We start from the raw sequence: 24,348 nt of genomic DNA, 5'->3' as shown, positions 1-24,348 counted from the left end.
ACAACAAAGTACATACCAGACATGGACATTTTATCACAAAAAGTCTGCATAAAAAAATTCACTTTTAAGCTTAAATGTTGTATTATCCACCACAGGGGGACACAATCACAAAATACAAAGCTTTATCAAAACTTCGGCGATGAATGGTTGTTAATGGGTGTCACAAATTTACAAATCCATATTACTCACTGCACATCGCCCTCCCTCCCTCTCTCACTCTCTCTCTCTTTGTGTGTGTGTGTGTGTGTGTGTGTGTGTGTGTGTGTGTGTGTGTGTGTGTGTCACTCCCTTCCCTTGCTCTAAAGCAGGGGAAATAAGTTCATCAGAGTCAATGCACAAATTCATATAAGCAACAAAATATTAAACATACATGATACAAATGCTTACTAGCTTTAATGTCAAAATTATGCTACACTATAAACATAGATGATATTTTTATCCTTATGACTATTATAAAGAAATTGTAAGTTATATGAAGTTCCTGTGTAATATTTACATTTATCATACTGCTACTGGTTCCTGATAATGGACTAGACAGATGTTGATAAGCATATAATGTTGTTGTTGTTGTGGTCTTCAGTCCTGAGACTGGTTTGATGCAGCTCTCCATGCTACTCTATCCTGTGCAAGCTTTTTCATCTCCCAGTACCTACTGCAACCTACATCCTTCTGAATCTGCTTAGTGTATTCATCTCTTGGTCTCCCTCTACGATTTTTACCCTCCACGCTGCCCTCCAATACTAAATTGGTGATCCCTTGATGCCTCAAAACATGTCCTACCAACCGATCCCTTCTTCTGGTCAAGTTGTGCCACAAACTTCTCTTCTCCCCAATCCTATTCAATACTTCCTCATTAGTTATGTGATCTACCCATCTAATCTTCAGCATTCTTCTGTAGCACCACATTTCGAAAGCTTCTATTCTCTTCTTGTCCAAACTATTTATCGTCCATGTTTCACTTCCATACATGGCTACACTCCATACGAATACTTTCAGAAATGACTTCCTGACACTTAAATCAATACTGGATGTTAACAAATTTCTCTTCTTCAGAAACGCTTTCCTTGCCATTGTCAGCCTACATTTTATATCCTCTCTACTTCGACCATCATCAGTTATTTTGCTCCCCAAATAGCAAAACTCCTTTACTACTTTAAGTGCCTCATTTCCTAATCTAATTCCCTCAGCATCACCCGACTTAATTAGACTACATTCCATTATCCTTGTTTTGCTTTTGTTGGTGTTCATCTTATATCTTCCTTTCAAGACACTGTCCATTCCATTCAACTGCTCTTCCAAGTCCTTTGCTGTCTCTGACAGAATTACAATGTCATCGGCGAACCTCAAAGTTTTTATTTCTTCTCCCTGAATTTTAATACCTACTCCGAATATTTCTTTTGTTTCCTTTACTGCTTGCTCAATATACAGATTGAACAACATCGGGGAGAGGCTACAACCCTGTCTTACTCCCTTCCCAACCACTGCTTCCCTTTCATGTCCCTCGACTCTTATAACTGCCATCTGGTTTCTGTACAAATTGTAAATAGCCTTTCGCTCCCTGTATTTTACCCCTGCCACCTTTAGAATTTGAAAGAGAGTATTCCAGTCAACATTGTCAAAAGCTTTCTCTAAGTCTACAAATGCTAGAAACGTAGGTTTGCCTTTCCTTAATCTTTCTTCTAAGATAAGTCGTAAGGTCAGTATTGCCTCACGTGTTCCAGTGTTTCTACGGAATCCAAACTGATCTTGCCCGAGGTTGGCTTCTACTAGTTTTTCCATTCGTCTGTAAAGAATTCGTGTTAGTATTTTGCAGCTGTGACTTATTAAGCTGATAGTTCGGTAATTTTCACATCTGTCAACACCTGCTTTCTTTGGGATTGGAATTATTATATTCTTCTTGAAGTCTGAGGGTATTTCGCCTGTTTCATACATCTTGCTCACCAGATGGTAGAGTTTTGTCAGGACTGGCTCTCCCACGGCCGTCAGTAGTTCCAATGGAATATTGTCTACTCCGGGGGCCTTGTTTCGACTCAGGTCTTTCAGTGCTCTGTCAAACTCTTCACGCAGTATCATATCTCCCATTTCATCTTCATCTACATCCTCTTCCATTTCCATAATATTGTCCTCAAGTACATCGCCCTTGTATAAACCCTCTATATACTCCTTCCACCTTTCTGCTTTCCCTTCTTTGCTTAGAACTGGGTTTCCATCTGAGCTCTTGATACTCATACAAGTCGTTCTCTTATCTCCAAAGGTCTCTTTAATTTTCCTGTAGGCGGTATCTATCTTACCCCTAGTGAGATAGGCCTCTACATCCTTACATTTGTCCTCTAGCCATCCCTGCTTAGCCATTTTGCACTTCCTGTCGATCTCATTTTTGAGACGTTTGTATTCCTTTTTGCCTGTTTCACTTACTGCATTTTTATATTTTCTCCTTTCATCAATTAAATTCAATATTTCTTCTGTTACCCAAGGATTTCTACTAGCCCTCATCTTTTTACCTACTTGATCCTCTGCTGCCTTCACTACTTCATCCCTCAAAGCTACCCATTCTTCTTCTACTGTATTTATTTCCCCCATTCCTGTCAATTGCTCCCTTATGCTCTCCCTGAATCTCTGTACAATCTCTGGTTCTTTCAGTTTATCCAGGTCCCATCTCCTTAAATTCCCACCTTTTTGCAGTTTCTTCAGTTTTAATCTACAGGTCATAACCAATAGATTGTGGTCAGAGTCCACATCTGCCCCTGGAAATGTCTTACAATTTAAAACCTGGTTCCTAAATCTCTGTCTTACCATTATATAATTTAGTATCTCCAGGGTTCTTCCATGTATACAACCTTCTTTCATGATTCTTAAACCAAGTGTTAGTTACGATTATGTTGTGCTCTGTGCAAAATTCTACCAGGCGGCTTCCTCTTTCATTTCTGTCCCCCAATCCATATTCACCTACTATGTTTCCTTCTCTCCCTTTTCCTACACTCGAATTCCAGTCACCCATGACTATTAAATTTTCGTCTCCCTTCACAATCTGAATAATTTCTTTTATTTCATCATACATTTCTTCAATTTCTTCGTCATCTGCAGAGCTAGTTGGCATATAAACTTGTACTACTGTAGTAGGTGTGGGCTTCGTATCTATCTTGGCCACAATAATGCGTTCACTATGCTGTTTGTAGTAGCTTACCCGCATTCCTATTTTCCTATTCATTATTAAACCTACTCCTGCATTACCCCTATTTGATTTTGTGTTTATAACCCTGTAGTCACCTGACCAGAAGTCTTGTTCCTCCTGCCACCGAACTTCACTAATTCCCACTATATCTAACTTCAACCTATCCATTTCCCTTTTTAAATTTTCTAACCTACCTGCCCGATTAAGGGATCTGACATTCCACGCTCCGATCCGTAGAACGCCAATTTTCTTTCTCCTGATAACGACATCCTCTTGAGTAGTCCCCGCCCGGAGATCCGAATGGGGGACTATTTTACCTCCGGAATATTTTACCCAAGAGGGCGCCATCATCATGTAATCATACAGTAAAGCTGCATGCCCTCGGGAAAAATTACGGCTGTAGTTTCCCCTTGCTTTCAGCCGTTCGCAGTACCAGCACAGCAAGGCCGTTTTGGTTATTGTTACAAGGCCAGATCAGTCAATCATCCAGACTGTTGCCCTTGCAACTATTGAAAAGGCTGCTGCCCCTCTTCAGGAACCACACGTTTGTCTGGCCTCTCAACAGATACCCCTCCGTTGTGGTTGCACCTACGGTACGGCTATCTGTATCGCTGAGGCACGCAAGCCTCCCCACCAACGGCAAGGTCCATGGTTCATGGGGGGGGGGGGGGGGGGGGGGGGCATATAATGTAACTGTGAAAATTGTCTGAGAATAAAGAGTGATACGGTAACAGTTTCAGTATGGGGAATTAGAAAGACGTGACAAGCTAGCAGAGTGCAAAACAGATGCAATTGTCCTGAACAAGTGATTATGCTGTGCAGTTGCAAAAGGCATGGCCTCAGATACAGGAGGGTAATGAACATAAATGGGAGCTTCCTGCTTTTTCTGCACTTCTCCAATGTTATGAAGAGGTTGACCTACCAGAACCAGCAACATCATTCTGCCACCAAGAATTACGAGCAAAACTTGAACTTTGTTTGAGCAGTTTGTGTAATGGAACAAACAGACTACAACAGCAGTGCTAGCTCATAAATCTCTTGGATGACAACGATTAATCTCTCTCTGCTCACAAGCAATTGTTTTGTGAATTTCAAAATTCATGGCAAGTTCAGTTCCTTTTATGTATATTGTAAAACACTTAAGTGAGAAATTACAGCAACTTGATGATGTCTCATCATGGGTTTTGACATAATCCTTAACACAGAGAAAGTGGTTTGAAACAGTGTGGCTCTGTAGAGCTGCAGCAAAATGGAGTGATCTGCATCCGAGTTGGTGTTGCTCAGGCAGCGGAGGGCGTTAAGATGCTACCAACACTTACGTTTATGCTGACAAAGATGAGGAAGCCAAGTCAAACGAGTATCAAAAACCATGCTTAAGAATCGGTATGTCTCCACTACAGTGAGTGGATCGTCATTTAGGTAAAGTGCTGGTACCGGATGAAAGGTATGAAGCCGACATTTGTTCTTCATGGTGGGAAAAACTGGAGGCCATGGGCTAGAGCCCATGACTGCATCTTGTGGTTGGGGATGGCTTCCTGTAGGCGATGCTCAGCAACACAAGTACTGGAGTAGCAGTACAAAATGCAGAAGTCGTCTGCATACAGAGAAGGTGAGACGGAGGGTCCGACAGCTGCTGCTAGACCATTAATGGCCGCTAAAAATAGAGACACAATACAGAGCCCAGTGAGACTCCATTCTCCTGGATATGGAGGGAACTATGGGAGGCACCAACTTGGACATGGAAAGTATGAAGGAACAGGAAATTTTGGATAAAAATCAGGATGAGGCCTCAGAGACCCTACTCGAGTAATGTGGCAAGGATATTATGTCGCCAGGTGGTTTCATACGCTTTTCGTAAATCAAAAAAGATGGCAACAAGGTGTTGGTGTCTGGAAAAGGCTGTTCGGATGTCAGACTCGAGGGACACAAGATTATCAGTGGTAGAGCGAAAATGGCGGAAACCGCCCTGGCACGGAGCCAATAGGCCACATGACTCCAGGACCCAAACAAACCGCCAACACACGATATATTTCAGCAGCTTACAAAGAACATTGCTGAGGCTGATGGGCCGATAGCTATCCACATCAAGCGAGTTTTTACTAGGTTTGAGCACTGGACTGATGGTGCTCTCCCGCCATTGTGATGGAAAGACGCCGTCGCACTAGATCTGATTGAAGATGACGAGGATATGTTGCTTGTAGTCAGATGAGAGATGTTTAATCATCTGGCTATGGATCTGATCAGGCCCAAGAGCTGTGTTGAGGCAATGTGCAAGGGCACTGAGGAGCTCCCATTCTGTAAATGGTACGTTACAGGACTCACTGTGGCATTTAGTGAATGAGAAGACTTTCCCTTCCAGCTGCCTTTTGAGAGTGCGAAAGGCTGGGGGGAAATTCTCCGATGCAGAGGCTCGAGCAAAGTGCTCAGCAATCACGTTTGTGTCGTTAGATAACACACCATTTATGGTACCACCAGGAATGACTGTTGAGGTCTGGTACCAAAAAATACGTTTGACCTTTGCAGACTTGGGAAGGTGACGTATGGCACCCAATGGTCGAGACGTATCTCTACCAACACTCCTGCTTCCATCGTCTGATAAGCTGGTGAAAGCGGGCACGGAGTCGGTTAAAGGCTATACGGTGCTCCAGGGAAGGGTGCCACTTATGCCAGCGACCACCAAGGGACTGCATTATGCCAGGGGCACCCTAAAGAGCGAGGGAACGCATTTCCTGCCACAGAAACAATTGTTGTAGTCACCTGCTCAACCATCACATTGATATTACTATGTGGGGGAGATTCAATAATGACAGCAGAGGTGAAAGTTTCCCAGTTCGCCTTATTTAAAGCCCATCTGGGCAGGCGTCTGTGGGCCTGACATTGGGACAGTGACAGGAAGATGGGGAAGTGGTCAGTACCACACAGGTCGTCATGTACTCTCCAGTGGATAGATGGGAGAAATCTTGGGCTGCAAACTGATAAATCAATGGCCGGGTAACTACCAGAGCCACACTGAAATGGGTGGCGGCGCCAGTATTTAAGAGGTAAACAATAAAGTTTCGACATCTCTGCCTCGGCCAGTAAGCATGGTGGCACCCCACAAGGGGTTGTGGGCGTTAAAATCTCCCAAAAGTAGGAAAGGTTTAGGGAGTTGATCAATCAGTGCATTTAATACATCCAGGGTTACTGCACCATCTGGAGGAAGATATACATTGCAGACAGTTATTTCCTATGTTATCCTTCTTCTGACAGCCACAGCTTCAAGAGGGGTTTGAAGAGGCATAGTGTCACTACAGACTGAGTTTACGACATAAACGCAAACTCCACCTGACACTCGATTATAGTCACTACAGTTCCTGTAATATCCCTTATAACCGCAGAGGGCAAGGGTCGGCATTGCCAGGAACCAGGTTTCTTGGATGGCAATGCAGATAGCAGGTGTAAAGCTTAACAGTTGCCGTTGCTCAGCCAGGTGGTGGAAAAAACCGTTGCAATTCCACTGGAGGATGACGTCATTGTGAGACTGGGAAGGCATGGAACATTCAATGAGGCAGTTTACGCCTCAGAGTCACCTGCTGCCACCGACTTACTGCCTGAGCAGTCTATATCCATTGCGTCTGAGGGTCTGGCGAGATCTAGGTCCTCAGCGGATGCCAGAATTCCCAGCCCATCCTCAAGACACAGAGCTTGTATCGGTGGTGTGGGTGCCACTGCAATTTCCTTGGTCTTAGGGGTCTTCTTTTTGGATTTCTCTTGCTGCTCCTTGGGTTTCCCTGGCTGGGAGGACTTCACTGGCTCAGTCTCCGGGACTGAGGATGAGTGTGAAGCCTACGACCAGATACTCTTGAGCTGTTCAGCCACTGGCGGGTGTCATCTTTCCCACTAGCAGAAAACTGGGAAGTGAGTGACCCAAGGGACCCCTTCCCAGCAAGAGAGAAGCCGAAGAAGACTTACGCTTCTCCGGCTTAGAAGTGGGGACGGAACTCCCTGATGGTTGGGGGGTGGTGTTGCTCCTGAAGTAGGTGGTGCGGGAGCAACAGGGAGGGAAATGCCCACCACCATCAACAGAGCAGGTGTAGTCTTCCGGCTCTGAGACGTGACTGGGGTCGGCAGAGCTGATGGTGCCAGAACTGTTGTAGCGGCGGTGTAAGACAATGTCATACTTACAGAATGTAGTCGTTCAAATTTTCTCTTTGCATCAGTGTAGGTCAGTCGGTCTAGGCTCTTGTACTCCATGATTTTCCTTTCTTTCTGGAGAAACCTGCAGTCTGGCGAGCAAGGCAAATGGTGCTCTCCGCAGTCGACATAGATGGGAGGCAAAGCACATGGAGTATTGGGATGTGATGGGTGTCCGCAATCTCGACATGTGACGCTGGAAGTACAGCGGGAAGACTTAAGGCCGAACTTCAAGCACTTTAAGCACCACATTGGGGGAGGAATATAGGGTTTACATCACAGCAGTAGACCATCACCTTGACTTTCTCGGGCAATATATCACCCTCGAAAGCCAAGATGAAGGCACCGTTGGCAACCTGATTATCCCTCGGACCCCGGTGGACAAGCCGAGTGAAATGTACACTTCGAGGCTCTAAATTGGTGCACAGCTCATCGTCAGATTGCAAAAGAAGGTCCCTGTGAAATATGATACCCCGGACCATATTTAAGTTCTTATGAGGCATGATGGTTGCAGAAACATCCCCCAGCTTATCACAAGTGAGTAACGTCCTTGACTGGGCAGAGGATGCTTTTTTGATCAAGACTGACCCAGATCTCATTTTGGACAATCCCTCCACATAAAACTGAGGCTTCATCGTCATGAAAGATTCCCCATCAGCTCTCTTAGCCTGACATTCCTCCCATGGTGTGGCCAGGGAGGGGAAAGGTTTGCGGTCGTACTTCTGTGCATTGAATGGACTATGCTTCATCACATGCCATCCACCCTGATGCCACCCACTTCGACCAGGGGGCCTCCGCACGGGCGCCGCCCAACTGCAGCAAAGGTCACCTGGCAGGACGGCCATTGCTGGGAGTCCCAATACCCCAGGGGTATGGGCATCTACCCCTTGGCATACGATGGGAGTTAACAATGTGGGCATCAGCAGAGTGATCCCTGTGTGGTCAGGGGGCTACAACCAACAGGGTACATGGCGGCCCCACCACAACTGACTGGCTACCGTGCTGGATATCAGGTGCAAAGAAGTCCATGGTCATCGTCAATGCAGAAAGCGGCACTGCATAGTGCATTGTGGAAAATGCACCCAGGAAGGTGTCCTCACCCAAGAGATGGAGAATGAGCGGGACTGAAATGTGACGATGAGAAAGTGGGCTAAAGATCTCAATGCACAATGTACACAATTCACCATTTGAGGCGCCCTTCCCCAACTGGGTCACTTTTTGGGAAAATTTTGACGAATGGAGGTCAAACCCTACAGGGGACCATCACATAAAGGCCGAAACGTGTGAAACTCTTTTTAGTCGCCTCTGACGACAGGCAGGAATACCTCGGGCCTATTCTTACCCCCAGACCCGCAGGGGGTTCAAGCAGAAGGCAATGAATTATTCTAGATCGAGAGTTATCACCACCATCACTGTCAAAAATTTTACAATTCCTGCTGAGTAAATGCCTCTTCTCATACACTATGGTCTTTAGCTATAAGCAACCATGTTGCTCTTTAATGTTTTGTAATATCATCAACCTACTTTCCATTAGACTGTTGTCATTGCTTTTTCTTCGACCTTGGAATCCAGCAAATAACTTCCTTGTTCCATCTACCATGCATTTGCCTGACTATATGTTTCATCCTCAACCATTTCATTTTCAATTTGGTAATAATTATTTCTTCCACCTCAGTCTGTTTTGTGGTCTTTTTTATTCTTTTCCTTTTTCTTAAGTATGTATGTCACCCTTGTTTTCCAAGCAACTCAGGTCTGAATGGATTTTCAATTCAAAACCCACTAACTACTGCTGTAATTAAAAACTGGTAATACAAAATGAACTATGCTTTTAAGACACATCAGAAGCTTAGTTTTGAAAATCAATTTAAGTAATAACAAACCACTCCACTCCAGACCACTTTTACTTTTCTATTTCTTTCTTTTGTGGTCCATGCAGTCATTTTCCGTCATTATCAAGTCTCTCATAAATCAAAATGCCAGCATCTGGATCTATGATTTCATTGTCAATTTTTGCTGTTTTTTTTCTCTTTAATGTATTCACTGGACATTATTTCTACCTTAATATAGTGGATTCACAGTTCTGCTTTCAAGCTTGCTCTGTTATGTTGTTCTATTTGTTGCTGAATTTTGTCTTCATTAGAAAGTAACAGCACAATGTTCTCATCAGCAAACCAAATGCGACTCAGGTATGTTCCATGAACATAAATTCCTTCATTTTATCAGTTTAAATATACAAAAACGTTCTTTAGTTCTACTGAGAGTAGTTTTGGGGACAAGGAATATCACTGGCTGCTTATCCTCAGTTCTAAAATGTCTCAATATGGAAAACAAGTGTAATGGAAGCTGCAGTATTGATATACAGGGTGATTATAATTGGAGTTAAACTTCAAAACACTGTAGAAATAACACCACTGGTCAGAATGACATCAAACAGCAATGGAATGTTATCGGAGAAGGGGGAAAACGTCTGGCAGAAGAAACAAAATAGTGCGAAAAATGATCAATAGATGGTGCTGTATGTGTCAGAATATGTAAATGTAAACACCCGTCATGCGCACGATCCTGTTGAAGTTGGTATAAGAACACACCAGGTACACGGCTTTTGCTCCTTTCATGTTTGCGACACTCGCCATGACTGTCTCAATGCAGGATCGCACTTGCTTGTAAAGCTGTATTACAAGAATGATGACTGTGCACATTTCGCTCTGCCGATGTTCCGGACACTGAAGGGTTTGAAAAAAGGCGTTGGTCCATGACAGCTGTGGGTCTCAAGAAAATGATTCAGAAATTCAAAAAGGCGGGTTCTTTTGATGTGCAACCTGGTAGAGGGAGGAAATGAACTGATTCAATGTCAGTGGAAGCAGTGAATGCAGGAGGAGACAAGTGGTGGTGTGCAAATATGTAGTGCGTGGAGAATTGCCCAAACACTGGACATGCCTGTGAGCAAGGTGCGTAAAATCCAACAAAAAAACACCTTTCTTTGCTATTCATTCAAAATTACCCATTTGCACAAGTTGCTTCCTGTTGACCTGCCAGCAAGAGAGACCTTTGCTTTAGAATTTCTTGCTCACATGGAAGTGAACAATGACTGGCCTTGGAAGATTTTGTGGACACACGAATCCTACTTCCATCTGACAGGATATGTCAATACACAGAATTGTCGAATATGGGCAATGGAAAATCCATACGTCAATCAACTAGTACCACTTCATCCTTAAAAGGTCACTGTGTGGTGCGGGTTTACGGCATCATTTATCATAGGGCCATATTTTTTCTAAGAGTCAGGTGATTCCGGTCCTGTTACCTATACCGTCACTGGTAAATGCTGTGAGTGTATTTGCACAACCATGTCAGTCCAGCTCTCCAACAGCATGGATGGGATCATTTTTATGCAAGATGGCGCACCTTCACACATTGCAAATCCAGTTAAGCAGCTGCTAAAGTACCATTTCGGAAATACTAGAATTACCAGCAGACATTTCCCTACAGCCTGGCCATCCCTATCACCTGACCATAATCCGTGTGACTTTTGGCTGTGGGGCTATCTGAAAGATGATGTGTTCAGTGTTCTGATTACAAACTTAGTTACATTGAAGGCACACATTGTGCAACATATTCTGCACGTGACCCCAGAAAAAACTATGATCAACTGCGGAACATGCTGTTTCTCGATTTCAATTTGTTGCAGGGAATGGTGGACAGCATATTGAACATGTTTTGAGCCAGTCACACTGAAATTAATAATCCGATCTGATTTTGATTGCTGCTTTTTATGCTGTTTTTGGCCTCAGGACAACTAAAATTCAATTTTTCCCACCCGATGTGATATGACCCTGCCGTGGTGGATGGGATTACATAATTAACAGTATCACACCTGTACACCCATGCACACTGAGTAGCACAGTTTGTTTAATGTCAAACGTACACCTTAGCCATTGCTGTATGATTTATTTGTCATTTGAAGTCTACCATTATTAAATTATGATACTACTGGTACATTTTGTGACATAGGTCTTAGAGTAGGAAAAAAAAGGAGAAGGAGAAGGAGAAGGAGAAGAAGAAGAAGAAGAAGAAGAAGAAAAATTTTGAATAAGTCAAACATGAAATCTGCAGTGTGTATATGTCAACCTCAGATTATCTAACTAGGACCAACTTTCACTAGCAAAATTTTGTGGATCAAGTCAGGTTCAATTGCACTCATTATTTCACAATGTAATGACACTACAAAACAAATGGATTTCATTTTGCTGAAACATTAGTTGAAAAGAAGTAAATAATAAGTAGTAATTGTTAATACTCCCACACTCCTGAATTTTGAAAGAATTTGAACGGTAAGAGTAGGTGAAGGAATATATTGGAGATGTAAGTAATGAGTGCACACAATAATTGCTTTAATTAGGGTTCTCTGAGACAAGTATTAATGTGAAAAAGTTGAGACACTTTTCGTAAGTAGTTGGGGCAGAATGAAAAAGGGAAAATTGAACTACTTGCAGTGAAAGGAAATGTATAGAGTTTGACAGCAGCCAGTAATAATTGACCACCTCTTACAAAAATGCTCTCTAGGCTTCACACCCACTAACAACACAATTCACACTGAATTCTAGGTATGTCAATGATCAAAGGAGAGCAAAAGTTTAACTGCTGAATACCAACATGTACTTACGCTGCTATGGCAACTTCACACCGGTTGAAGAGAAAGAGTAAGGACATGAAGGTCAACCAGCAACATCATCTTTATCCACAAATAATACAATAAAGTTCTGGGAACTGACCCCTTATGATAACACAACTTTTGATACCACACAAGCTGAGTAGGCCACTTGCTGCTTTCCCAGCATTCTGGGCCACTGTGGTGGACATTGTCCATGAATGCCCTCTGACAGGAAACTGCATTTCCCTTATTCATTTTCATTGTGGCAGATGGTTGAGTGCGGGCGTGTTAGGGCTTGTTGCCAGATTCTGCCCGAGTGAAAATGAACGTAAAAACGGAGCAAGGAGTTTGTGTGAAATTTTCTTTTAAAACTGAGAAATCAGCTTCTGAGACTTATGAACTATAAAAAACAGCTTTCGGAGATAATTGCACGAACCAGTCAAATGTTTTTGTCTGATTCAACACATTTAAAATTGGCCGTGAATCACTTGAAGTTGAACCACGGTTTGGTCATCCTTTCACCTCAAAATTGAATGAAAATGTTGTGAAACATCGCGACTTAGTGAGCTCTGATCATATACTTACAATTAGGGAGATGGCTGATGAACTTAAGTATCCGCGCAGTTCAGTCAATTTTAACTGAAGATCTGAACATGTGTCCAGTGTCCACAAAATTCATTCCAAAAGTGTTGTCAAGTGACCAGAGACAATACCGACTTGAAGTGTGCACCAAGAACTGATTAATCAAACTAAAAATGACCCAGATTTGTTAAATAGGGTAATTACAGGTGACGAATCATGAGTATATGGATATGATCCTGAAACCAAAGTGCACTCTTTGAAGTGGAAGACTCCAGGTTCACTATGACCAGAAAAAGCACGGCAAAGTCGGCCGAAAGTGAAGACAATGTTGGTGATTTTTTTCGATTTTACCGGTATTGTGTACCATGAATTTACTCCTGGTGGACAGACAATTAACCAGGAATACTACAAATGTGTCCTTGAGCATTTGCGCAAAAAAGTATGGAAGAAAAGGCCTGCATTGTGGAAAGACAGGAGTTGGGTGCTACACCATGACAATGCTATGGCTCATCATGCCTTCTACATCATTGAATTTTTGACCAAATTCAGAATTCCTGTGCTTCCACAACCACCATCTTCCCCCGATTTGGCCCCTGCGGACTTCCACCTGTTTCCTAAACTGAAATTTTCACTGAAAGGGAAGCGATTTGACTCAATTGAAGACATCCAGGCAAATAGGAGAGTGTCCTTAACACACTTCAGGAAAAAAAATTTCAGGAATGTTCTCATAAGTGGAAACACCGTTGGAGTCGGTGTGTTCTGTCAGAAGGGGACTATTTTGATGGAGATGCATCACAGTACCATGTACGTACCACAATTTTACAATTACAAACCCATTCTTAAAACTTTCCAATCACACCTCATACAAACTAATAAAGAAGCTCAGTTTGGCATGTTTGGCCCTTAGAAGCATCTCTCACTGCATTGACCTTACCTTTAGAGTGTTAGTGTATTTTTCTGCTGTCTTAAACCTCATTTACATTTAACTTAAAATGCGTGTGTTCGCAACATTGTTCCACCAAAGTCAGCAACATGTTGGCAAGTGCGTTGACCGTTCACGCCCCCATCCACACCAGTGACATACATTTCTACATATGTATTTGCATTATCTGCTATGCTTAGCTGGCAGCAAACATTTCACATTGTGTATTCACACCAAGAGCTATCCTAAGGCAATTGAAGAGAAAGAAACAACAAAGTGTGGTGCTGCATGACTGACATTGAATGATGTAAGTAGATGCTGGAAAAGACAGTCATTGTCGGTGGAATGAGAACACTCAGTAACTTCCAACCAACTTTACACATAATTTCAAAAACTTTCTAAACTTTTTCTCACTTACATGCTTAACATCATATATTTGACACATGACTATATTATGAAAAGGACAGATTATATAATGTAAATGGATAGATAAGAAATCTACTCACCAACTGGTGGCAGGGGAGCACACACACCAAAGGATTTAATGTTTACAAGCTTTCAGAGCCAGTGTCTCCTTCTTCTTGCAGAAGAGTTGAAGGGGAAGGAGTCTTTCCTTCTCATCCCATGTGGCAAGTCTCCCCTGACATGGGGTTGTGGGTGACTTTGCTGAACTGTACCCATTTCTCTAAAACTCTCCACTCCTTTTCCTTCCCCTTCAACTCTTCTGCCAGAAGAAGGAGCCACTGGCTCCAAAAGTATGTAAATGTTAAATCCTTTTATGTGTGTGCTCCCCTGCTGTCACTTGGTGAGTAGATTTTATATCTATCCATTTACATAATATTGCCAATAATTGAATATTCCCATTGAAAAGGGTGGATTGCTACTCACTATATAAACTAGACGTTGAGTCTCCTCTAAATGAGGTCCTTCCATGTCAATTCAACCAATTTGAGAAAATGTTCCAGCTGATAGTCTCAGATTTGGCTGAAATTTAGCACACCAATGCTAAGTGTGGGACACTCATGTACAAAATTTTAAGTTCCCCTGTCAATTAGTTCCAGAATTATGGCTTGTGAAAGAAGGTGGTGTAACCCGGAAATTGCAACCCGCATCTAGCAATCTATCTTCAGACCCAACTTCAGGTCTTAATAACTTTGGAACTATTCCACACAGTCCAGTGAAATTTTTACAACCCAGTAACACCCACTTAGAGAACACACACTATGAATCAAAACAACAACATTTTTCTGAGGGAAAATAAAAAATTCCAAAATGTGATTTAAAAAATGTAATACGTTAATGGGACACATTATAGGTGCCCTCTATGCCAAATATAATTCACTCAAAAAGGGTATAATTTTTATGTGGTAAGCTTAATGTGGCCTAAACACACACACAACTCATCTTGCTCACATCAGTCACACAAACAGAGTTACACGCACACAAAAATTTGAAAAATTAACTGAAAAACATGGATATTCTACGTGTGGTAGCACAAAAGGGACAAGTGATAACCCAGCCAAATTTCAAACACTGCATAAGTAGACCATAATATAATATGTGGCAAAATTTCAACTTGTTATTGCAAGGCATTTATGTAAAATAAAAGTTGACAGAGATGTATTTGGTTACGTTTCTTTTAACACGATTTAGCAAGTAATAGTGATGATGCAGACAGCTTGTTTGAGATAAAGCTGCAGCAATTGTTGGGAACCACTAGGCAACAGAAAGTTAAACAATGGTAGTTTTCAGGGACAGAATGAGTCATTGTTAGGCAGGAACAACAAAGGAAACAAGCAACAATTACAGGTTACTCATGTTTTTAAGATACAAGTTCAGACTGGTCAGTACTGTTGTGGAAAGTCAGTATGGAGTGTACTAGTGGTGCTTTTGTTCAAACAAGTTGCAGTATTTGTAGAGCACAAGAATCAGAATGTCATAAAACAACATATGGAATAAAATGTGGCATTCGCTTTGTACTGTATGATCTGGATGAATCAGACCAAAATTTGTTGCTTTGGAGATCCGAGATACACCCTGTGGGCACAAGAAGTACAGCTCCAGGAAACTTTAGTCTTTGTTATCATCATATGAAAGTGTTTCTGGATAAGTATTATTTCCTACAAAGAAGTTGTATTGATCCATTTTGGATTCATAAAAAGGCAGTGAAGTGTAGCCTCAGAGAAATTGATATAAAATCAGTATTGAAAGTGAATCAGTGCATGGGACTTAACACGAAACCAGGACAAAAGTTATGTTCCAGGTGTGTTACACTGCTAAAAAATGAAGAATATTCTGATAATTTACATGACAGTGACGAAGAGTATCAGCCACCTACAACCACAACAGATGAGCAATTAAATACTTCAGTGACTGCTCTTGGTTTGTCTCCCGTGAAGACACACAAAGTTGGGAAAAGAGACAGGCCCAGCTATGGTAGAAGAAAACTACAAGATGCTCAAATGGAAATAAAACACAAAATAGTGGAAGAGGAAGAACTATCTGCCCCAAAGGAACAGAAATCATGCCAGAAATGCTCTGATTTGGACAAAATTGTGCATGATTTCAAATGGCTCTAAGCACTATGGGACTTAACTTCTGAGGTCATCAGTCCCCTAGAACTTAGAACTACTTAAACATAACTAACCTAAGTACATCACACACATCCATGCCCGAGGCAGGATTCGAACCTGCGACCGTAGCGGTCGTGCGGTTCCATACTGTAGTGCCTAGACGCGCTCAGCCACTCCGGCCAGCCATGATTTGAAAGAAAAGTGCCATATCCACACGCCAGAAAAAAGTAGCTATTCTTACCCTTGCATCTCCAAGCTGGTCTATTGACTACACTGCAAAGGAATTCAATGTTTCTACATATATGGTACAGCAAGCTAGGAAAATAAAAGCAACCCAAGGAGTGCTTCCACAACTTCAGCAGGCTCAGAGTAAGCAATAGAGTTCAGCACCTTTAAGGTGCTAGTGTCAGAGTTTTATGAAAATAATGACTACAGCCGAATAATGCCTGGAAAAAAAGACTATGTAATGGTGAAAATGGGAAATGTACGTTTACAGATGCAAAAAAGACTGTTGCTATGCAACATATCAGAACTATATGTAGAATTCGACTTGCATGAATATCAAGAGCTCAGATGGAAACCCAGTTCTAAGCAAAGAAGGGAAAGCAGAAAGGTGGAAGGAGTATATAGAGGGTCTATACAAGGGCGATGTACTTGAGGACAATATTATGGAAATGGAAGAGGATGTAGATGAAGATGAAATGGGAGATATGATACTGCGTGAAGAGTTTGACAGAGCACTGAAAGACCTGAGTCGAAACAAGGCCCCCGGAGTAGACAACATTCCATTGGAACTACGGACGGCCTTGGGAGAGCCAGTCCTGACAAAACTCTACCATCTGGTGAGCAAGATGTATGAAACAGGCGAAATACCCTCAGACTTCAAGAAGAATATAATAATTCCAATCCCAAAGAAAGCAGGTGTTGACAGATGTGAAAATTACCGAACTATCAGCTTAATAAGTCACAGCTGCAAAATACTAACACGAATTCTTTACAGACGAATGGAAAAACTAGTAGAAGCCAACCTCGGGGAAGATCAGTTTGGATTCCGTAGAAACACTGGAACACGCGAGGCAATACTGACCTTACGACTTATCTTAGAAGAAAGATTAAGGAAAGGCAAACCTACGTTTCTAGCATTTGTAGACTTAGAGAAAGCTTTTGACAATGTTGACTGGAATACTCTCTTTCAAATTCTAAAGGTGGCAGGGGTAAAATACAGGGAGCGAAAGGCTATTTACAATTTGTACAGAAACCAGATGGCAGTTATAAGAGTCGAGGGACATGAAAGGGAAGCAGTGGTTGGGAAGGGAGTAAGACAGGGTTGTAGCCTCTCCCTGATGTTGTTCAATCTGTATATTGAGCAAGCAGTAAAGGAAACAAAAGAAATATTCGGAGTAGGTATTAAAATTCATGGAGAAGAAATAAAAACTTTGAGGTTTGCCGATGACATTGTAATTCTGTCAGAGAGAGCAAAGGACTTGGAAGAGCAGTTGAATGGAATGGACAGTGTCTTGAAAGGAGGATATAAGATGAACATCAACAAAAGCAAAACAAGGATAATGGAATGTAGTCTAATTAAGTCGGGTGATGCTGAGGGAATTAGATTAGGAAATGAGGCACTTAAAGTAGTAAAGGAGTTTTGCTATTTGGGGAGCAAAATAACTGATGATGGTCGAAGTAGAGAGGATATAAAATGTAGGCTGACAATGGCAAGGAAAGCGTTTCTGAAGAAGAGAAATTTGTTAACATCCAGTATTGATTTAAGTGTCAGGAAGTCATTTCTGAAAGTATTCGTATGGAGTGTAGCCATGTATGGAAGTGAAACATGGACGATAAATAGTTTGGACAAGAAGAGAATAGAAGCTTTCGAAATGTGGTGCTACAGAAGAATGCTGAAGATTAGATGGGTAGATCACATAACTAATGAGGAAGTATTGAATAGGATTGGGGAGAAGAGAAGTTTGTGGCACAACTTGACCAGAAGAAGGGATCGGTTGGTAGGACATATTCTGAGGCATCAAGGGATCACCAATTTAGTATTGGAGGGCAGCGTGGAGGGTAAAAATCGTAGAGGGAGACCAAGAGATGAATACACTAAGCAGATTCAGAAGGATGTAGGTTGCAGTAGGTACTGGGAGATGAAAAAGCTTGCACAGGATAGAGTAGCATGGAGAGCTGCATCAAACCAGTCTCAGGACCGAAGACCACAACAACAACATGTAGAATTCGAGGAAAAGTATCCCAATACCAAAGTAGATTTATCATCTTTTTTCAATCTTCGGCCAAAACGTGTTGTGCCTGTAAGTGCAAGGGGCACACACAATGTTTGTGTATGTGAGACCCATCAAAATGCTAAGCTGATGTTTGCTGCTGTAAAGGATTCGGGTTTGGATTACAAAGGTGCAATGAAGCTGCTAGTGTGTGACATCAGTTCCTACCAGTGCATGATACACAGGTGTTGCCTTCACCTGAGAGTACTATACAATAGTACAACAAAATACTAGATGTTTCTTAGGTGGTTTGGAACATGGTCTTCCTAATGAAAGAGTTTGCAAAAGACATTTTCTTGTAAAAGTGGGCCAAAAATAGCCGTTTTTGGTGATTTTTAAAAAAATCGTCAACTTTGCTGTCAATTTGTAAACTATCGGAAAGCAGTAGAAGAATGAACTCTTATATTCTAACTTGGTATTGGTAAGTTATTACGTGAAAAGTTTCAGGTTTATCCTGTAATTACTTCTGGAGATACGAGTTAAACTTCACATGTATCTGGCTGTATTTTTTCTGGGCAACTTCACTTTAAATTACCCATACACAAATCACCCAGGAAAGCTTTTTTATTTATTTATTTTGCTTAAGAGAGTGCAAAATGTACAAGATGACATAGCTTTGTTTCTTTCCTGGAAATATTACCAAAGTCCCACAGTTGCCAAAAACCCACGGGTGCACTGTTGATAGCTGTGCTATGTGGACAAACAAAGGGCTATATCTCTTGAAGTATTGATTTAATGAACAGGAAACTTTACCAGGGTTCACTGGGAACATGCGTGACTTTTCATACAAAATTTCATCAAAATCCGTGATGTTCATGCAGGACCTCTAGACTACTTGGCACAGAATGACCCATAAGCACAACAACATTAAGCAGTATAGTGATAGTTTATTGTTAGTGTACAGGGTGGTAAGAAACACTCTGAAAAGCTTGTAAGGATGTTGCACGGGAAGTTGTGGTCAGGTGTAAAGGTTAAGAAAAAAATTCTATATGTTGCACCATTTCCAAGTGAGCCAATCAGATTGTTGTGTGCGTAAATTGAAGCTCTTGCACACAATAAAATGCGGTAATGAGCAGACATTTGTGCATCTGTTACTTACCACTTGTTCAAATGCTCATTACCAGTTTGTGCCTTTTTCGGAAATTATAAATTTAAATTAGGTGAGCAGAAGCTACATTTGTTTGGTTTGAGAAAGCTGAATACGTACAAGTTTGGCAATGCTGTCTCTAGAAGGCTGCTTAAATTGTGCACATGATGACTTGACTGACTATCTTCAGTGTTAAATAACTCTGAAATGGCACAATGTATTCAATTTTTTTCTTAACAATTATTCTCTGCAGAACCTCCACTTCAACACCCTTATAAGCTTTAAAGACTGTTTCTGATTGTCCTGTATAATTTGGCCCTGTCAATGTCCCGGAAGGTTTTCCATCTTGACAAAATCTACTGGACATCATGAGAAAATGAATGACCCAATTTTCCATATTTTATCAATTGCTGATAAGTAAGACAAACTAAATTAATCTTTCACTTGTGTATCAATTTTAAAATAGTATTTACACAAAGATTATGATGCAATGAGCTACTTTTAACTTTTCTTTACATTCCAAAATATAGGTGTTTTTCGAAAATTGTCAGCAGCATGTGTGCCCCCCCCCCCCCCCAAACACCAAAACAAACACACACACACACACACACACACACACACACACACACACACACACACTCTCTCTCTCTCTCTCTCTCTCTCTCTCTCTCTCTCTTCACATTTTTCAGTAGCCTCAATTGACATGCCTTCCCTACAATTCGATGTTCTCTTTAAAATTAAATGACTATTTTGAAACACCTATGAAGCCAATTTAGTTCATGGTACCATAAACACTGCCATGTACTACATTACTTAGTAAATAATACAACATTTATTTGTTAAATATGTTACAGTGCATTAATTTACCTGAACAGGAAATATAAATTTAGGCAACACTAACTACATTTCAAATCAAAAGCTGTAAACAGAATGATGTTAATATGAAGTGAAAACTGTCCTCTTTAATTTGTGGCAATTTTTGCACACACAAAAAGGATAGGAGAATAAAGTTTTCATTGAACAGACTGAAAACTTGCATACTACTTCATTAAAATTTATCATGCTCAAATTGACCTGAAGTCCAATGTACATAAGCCCCTAAGAAACATTTGTAGAATGGAAAGAATTTACCTCTGAGCAATATCTGGGACGGAACTGCTTGGAGTGTATTTTCCTTCATGACCTCCTAGGTTGGGAGCAATTCGATTATTACCAAATTTTTGAGTTATGCTGGTTTCCTGCACAGTGCTCTATAAGACAAGAGAAAAACAAAGAAAATACCACTGGTATGAACATAAAAACTGTAAATTGTACTTTAGTGGGAACTTTAACGTCTTAAAAGCTGATATAGTTTTAAATAACCAGAATGAATTTCCACTTCGCAGTGGGATGTGTGCTGACTTGAAGCTTCCTGGGAGACTAAAACTGTGTTCTGGACTGAGACTCAAACCTGGTCCTAGGTTCAAGTCCAGGTCTGGTACACTGTTTTAATCTGCCAAAAAGTTTTATTTTCAAATATTTTACTACGCAATAAAATCTACAGCAGGAAGTTTCTTCGCATATTCTGTCATCTACAAAAGTAAATGCATACTTGAAACTTATCTCATTGATGATTAAACACATTAAATGTGTTTACTTGTAGGGAAGAATAAAACTAATCTGTAACAAATATGTGACCGTCTCCACGAAACCATACTATGTGTTACAGAATCACATTTTTATTTTATTATGTGTCCTCATACTCAGGCCTACTTAAATTGAGAATCTGTCTAATCTAATTGGAAGTGTAAGTTCAAAAGCAAATTTTCTGTTCATTTTTAAATTTTTAACACTGGTTCTAGAGACGTATAGAAAATCAATTTCCTTACGCCATAAAGCCTTGCTACATGACTTAAGCAATGGTTTCCTAAAAACAATCTTGTATACAGAACTGAATCAACATATTAGGTTTGCAAATAAGTGCATAGTGTTTTTCCATGTTGTTGTTGTTGTTGTGGTCTTCAGTCCAGAGCCTGATTTGATGCAGCTCTCCATGCTACTCTATTCTGCGCAAGCTTCTACATCACCAAGTACCTACTGCAACCTACATCCTTCTGAATCTGCTGAGTACATTCATCTCTCGGTCTCCTTCTATAATTTTTACCCACCACACTGCCCTCCAATACTAAATTGGTGATCCCTTGATACCTCAGAACATGTCCTATCCACCGATCCCTTCTTCTACTTAAGTTGTGCCACAAATTTCCCTTTTCTCCAATTCTATTCAGTAGCTCCTCATTAGTAATGTCATCTACTCAGCTAATCTTCGGCAGTCTTCTGTAGCACCACATTTCGAAAGCGTCTATTCTCTTCTTGTCTAAACTATTTATCTTCCTTGTTAAACTTCCATACACTCCATACAAATACTTTCAGAAAGGGCTCCCTGACACTTAAATCTACGCTCAATGTTAACAAATTTCTCGTCTTCACTCTCTCTTTCCTTGCCATTGCCTGTCTACATTTTATACACTCTCCACTTCTACCATCATCAGTTATTTTGCTCCCCAAATACCAAATTCCATTTACTACTTTAAGTGCCTATTTCCTACACTAATTCCCACAGCATCGCCAGATTTAATCTGACTACATTCCATTATCCTCGTTTTGCTTTTGTTGAAGTTCATCTTATATCCTCCTTTCAAGACACTGTCCATTGCATTCAACTGCTCTTTCAGGTTCTTTGCAGTCTCTGGCAGAATTACAATGTCATCAGCAAACCTCAAAGTTTCTATTTCTTCTCCATGGATTTTAATCGCTATTCCGAATTTTTGTTTTGTTTCCTTTGCTGCTTGCTCAATATACAGATTGAATAACATCGGGGATAGGCTACAACCCTGTCTCACTCCCTTCCCAAACACTGCTTCCCTTTCATGTCCCTCAACTCTTATAACTGCCATCTGGTTTCTGTACATATTGTAAATAGCATTTCACCCGTGCCACCTTCAGAATTTGAAAGAGAGTATTCCAGTCAACATTGTCAAAAGCTTTCTCTACGTCTACAAATGCTTGAAACATAGGTTTGCCTTTCCTTAATCTTTCTTCTAAGATACGTCGTAGGATCAGTATTGCATCACGTGTTCCAACGTTTCTACGGAATCCAAACCGATCTTCCTTATGTTCAGCTTCTACCAGTTTTTCCATTTGTCTGTAAAGAATTTGTGTTATTATTTTGCAGCTGCGAATTATTAAACTGATAGTTTGGTAATTTTCACACCTGTCAACACCTGCTTTCTTTGGGATTGGAATTATTATATTCTTCTTGAAGACTGAAGGTATTTCACCTTGTCTCATACATCTTGCTCACCAGATGGAAGAGTTTTGTCAGGGCTGGCTCTCCCAATGTTATCAGTAGCTCTAAATGAATGTTGTCTCCTCCCAGGGCCTTGTTTTGACTTAGGTCTTTCAGTGCTCTGTCAAACTCTTCATGCAACATCGTACCTCCCATTTCATCTTCATGTACACTCTTAGACATAAAACTCGACCGGTGGCCGGCTGCTGCAGAGGCTAAGTCCGCGCCGATCGCGACATGGGGCAAATAAACTGACCAACTCACTAATTCTCTAAGTCTGGTTATCTGCACAATCTGGCAACACTGTAGACTGCGGCACTTCCTGGAGGACATCACGTTCCATGATAGAGGAATCGTAGGCTGTTTACACCTGTGGTCTAGCGGTAGCATTCGTTGTTTCTGTTCACAATGACTGTGGATCGAGAGCAGCTGGCGCAAGATATTTTTATAGTCTCTTCTGTCTGAATGCTGAAGACGTAGATGTAATGGTAGCGCAGATTCAGTCTATTTCGCCTTCTGACACACCGATATAAAAATTTAATCCAGTAACCATTTTGCGGCAGATTTTCTGCAGACTGTCCTCCCCTGGACACTGCATGCGGCAAAGCTCCGGGATCCATTTGCTGGCTACCGGCAGCGGCCATGGCGACAGCAGTGAGGCTGCACTCCCCCGTTCTTTATCGAAAGCTTTATTATTAAATGTTGGTCCACAGAAAATTTCTACGATTTCCATTCACACTCGAAAGCAACGGAGACAGGTGCCCGATTAGTAGGTGGGTACTATATTACATTTATCGGCAAGAGCTGAGTATGGCCCTAAATTAATTTTATAGACTGGGACGAAATTAAACCACCTCACTACATTCAATGAATTTATAAATGCTTCTTTTCCTTTCAAGTCAATTATTTGTGCAACTTTTGGCCAATATTCGGATTTTCCATCAAGCCAGAGTGAGCGTCTGTGGTGTAAAGTGTATCACAAAAATGGCTCTGAGCACGACGGGACTTAACATCTGAGGTCATCAGTCCCCTAGAACTTAGAACTACTTAAACCTAACTAACCTGAAGCGCCTAGAACCACTCAGCCACAACACCCGGCCCTCACTAATCTTAAGTCACATCAAAATTACTGACAAAATTACTGAACAGATTCGAAGCATCTGTAATAGCCACGAATTTGTCCTTTTTTTAATCAACTCGGTGTGAAATAAGAGGGAAAAAAACTACAGGGACAATGACCAAGTTTGTTAGTATGCATTATCTGTGGTTGATCTGGAGGTGAAAACGTACAAAAATGCATAACTGCACTTTTGCGAACTTCTTTTTTATTTTCGCATTAATAGTGTTGTGAACCCACCATCTGGTATCAACGCATTACATTAGTATCCATTATACATAATCATTTTGATAGTACACCTGATACTATAGATGAGTAGGACACAAGGACAATGTTGCTCTCCAATCATTTTTAGATTAGTTACAATAAGTTTACGCTGTATTTTTCAATATGTGGTCTGTTGTTGGTTTGAAGGCATTCCATCACATCGGCAACTTAGTGCTGCTCCACCGAGGGCTGTCTGGAAT

At 41.2% G+C, this 24,348-nt stretch overlaps 1 protein-coding gene across 1 annotated transcript in view; it reads right to left on the bottom strand.

Moving 5' to 3' along the window:
- Positions 1-24,348, bottom strand: part of LOC124801919 (scaffold protein salvador) — a 56,803-nt gene that overhangs the window by 18,075 nt on the left and 14,380 nt on the right. Inside the window, exon 4 of the mRNA XM_047263108.1 lies at positions 20,568-20,686. Coding sequence (XP_047119064.1) covers positions 20,568-20,686 — 119 coding nt within the window. The remainder of the gene's footprint in view (positions 1-20,567; positions 20,687-24,348) is intronic.

This window comes from Schistocerca piceifrons, chromosome 1 (assembly GCF_021461385.2).
Source record: "Schistocerca piceifrons isolate TAMUIC-IGC-003096 chromosome 1, iqSchPice1.1, whole genome shotgun sequence".
NCBI lineage: Eukaryota > Metazoa > Arthropoda > Insecta > Orthoptera > Acrididae > Schistocerca > Schistocerca piceifrons.
Note: the sequence above shows the minus strand (reverse complement) of the source record. Positions and strands in the feature narration are given on the sequence as shown.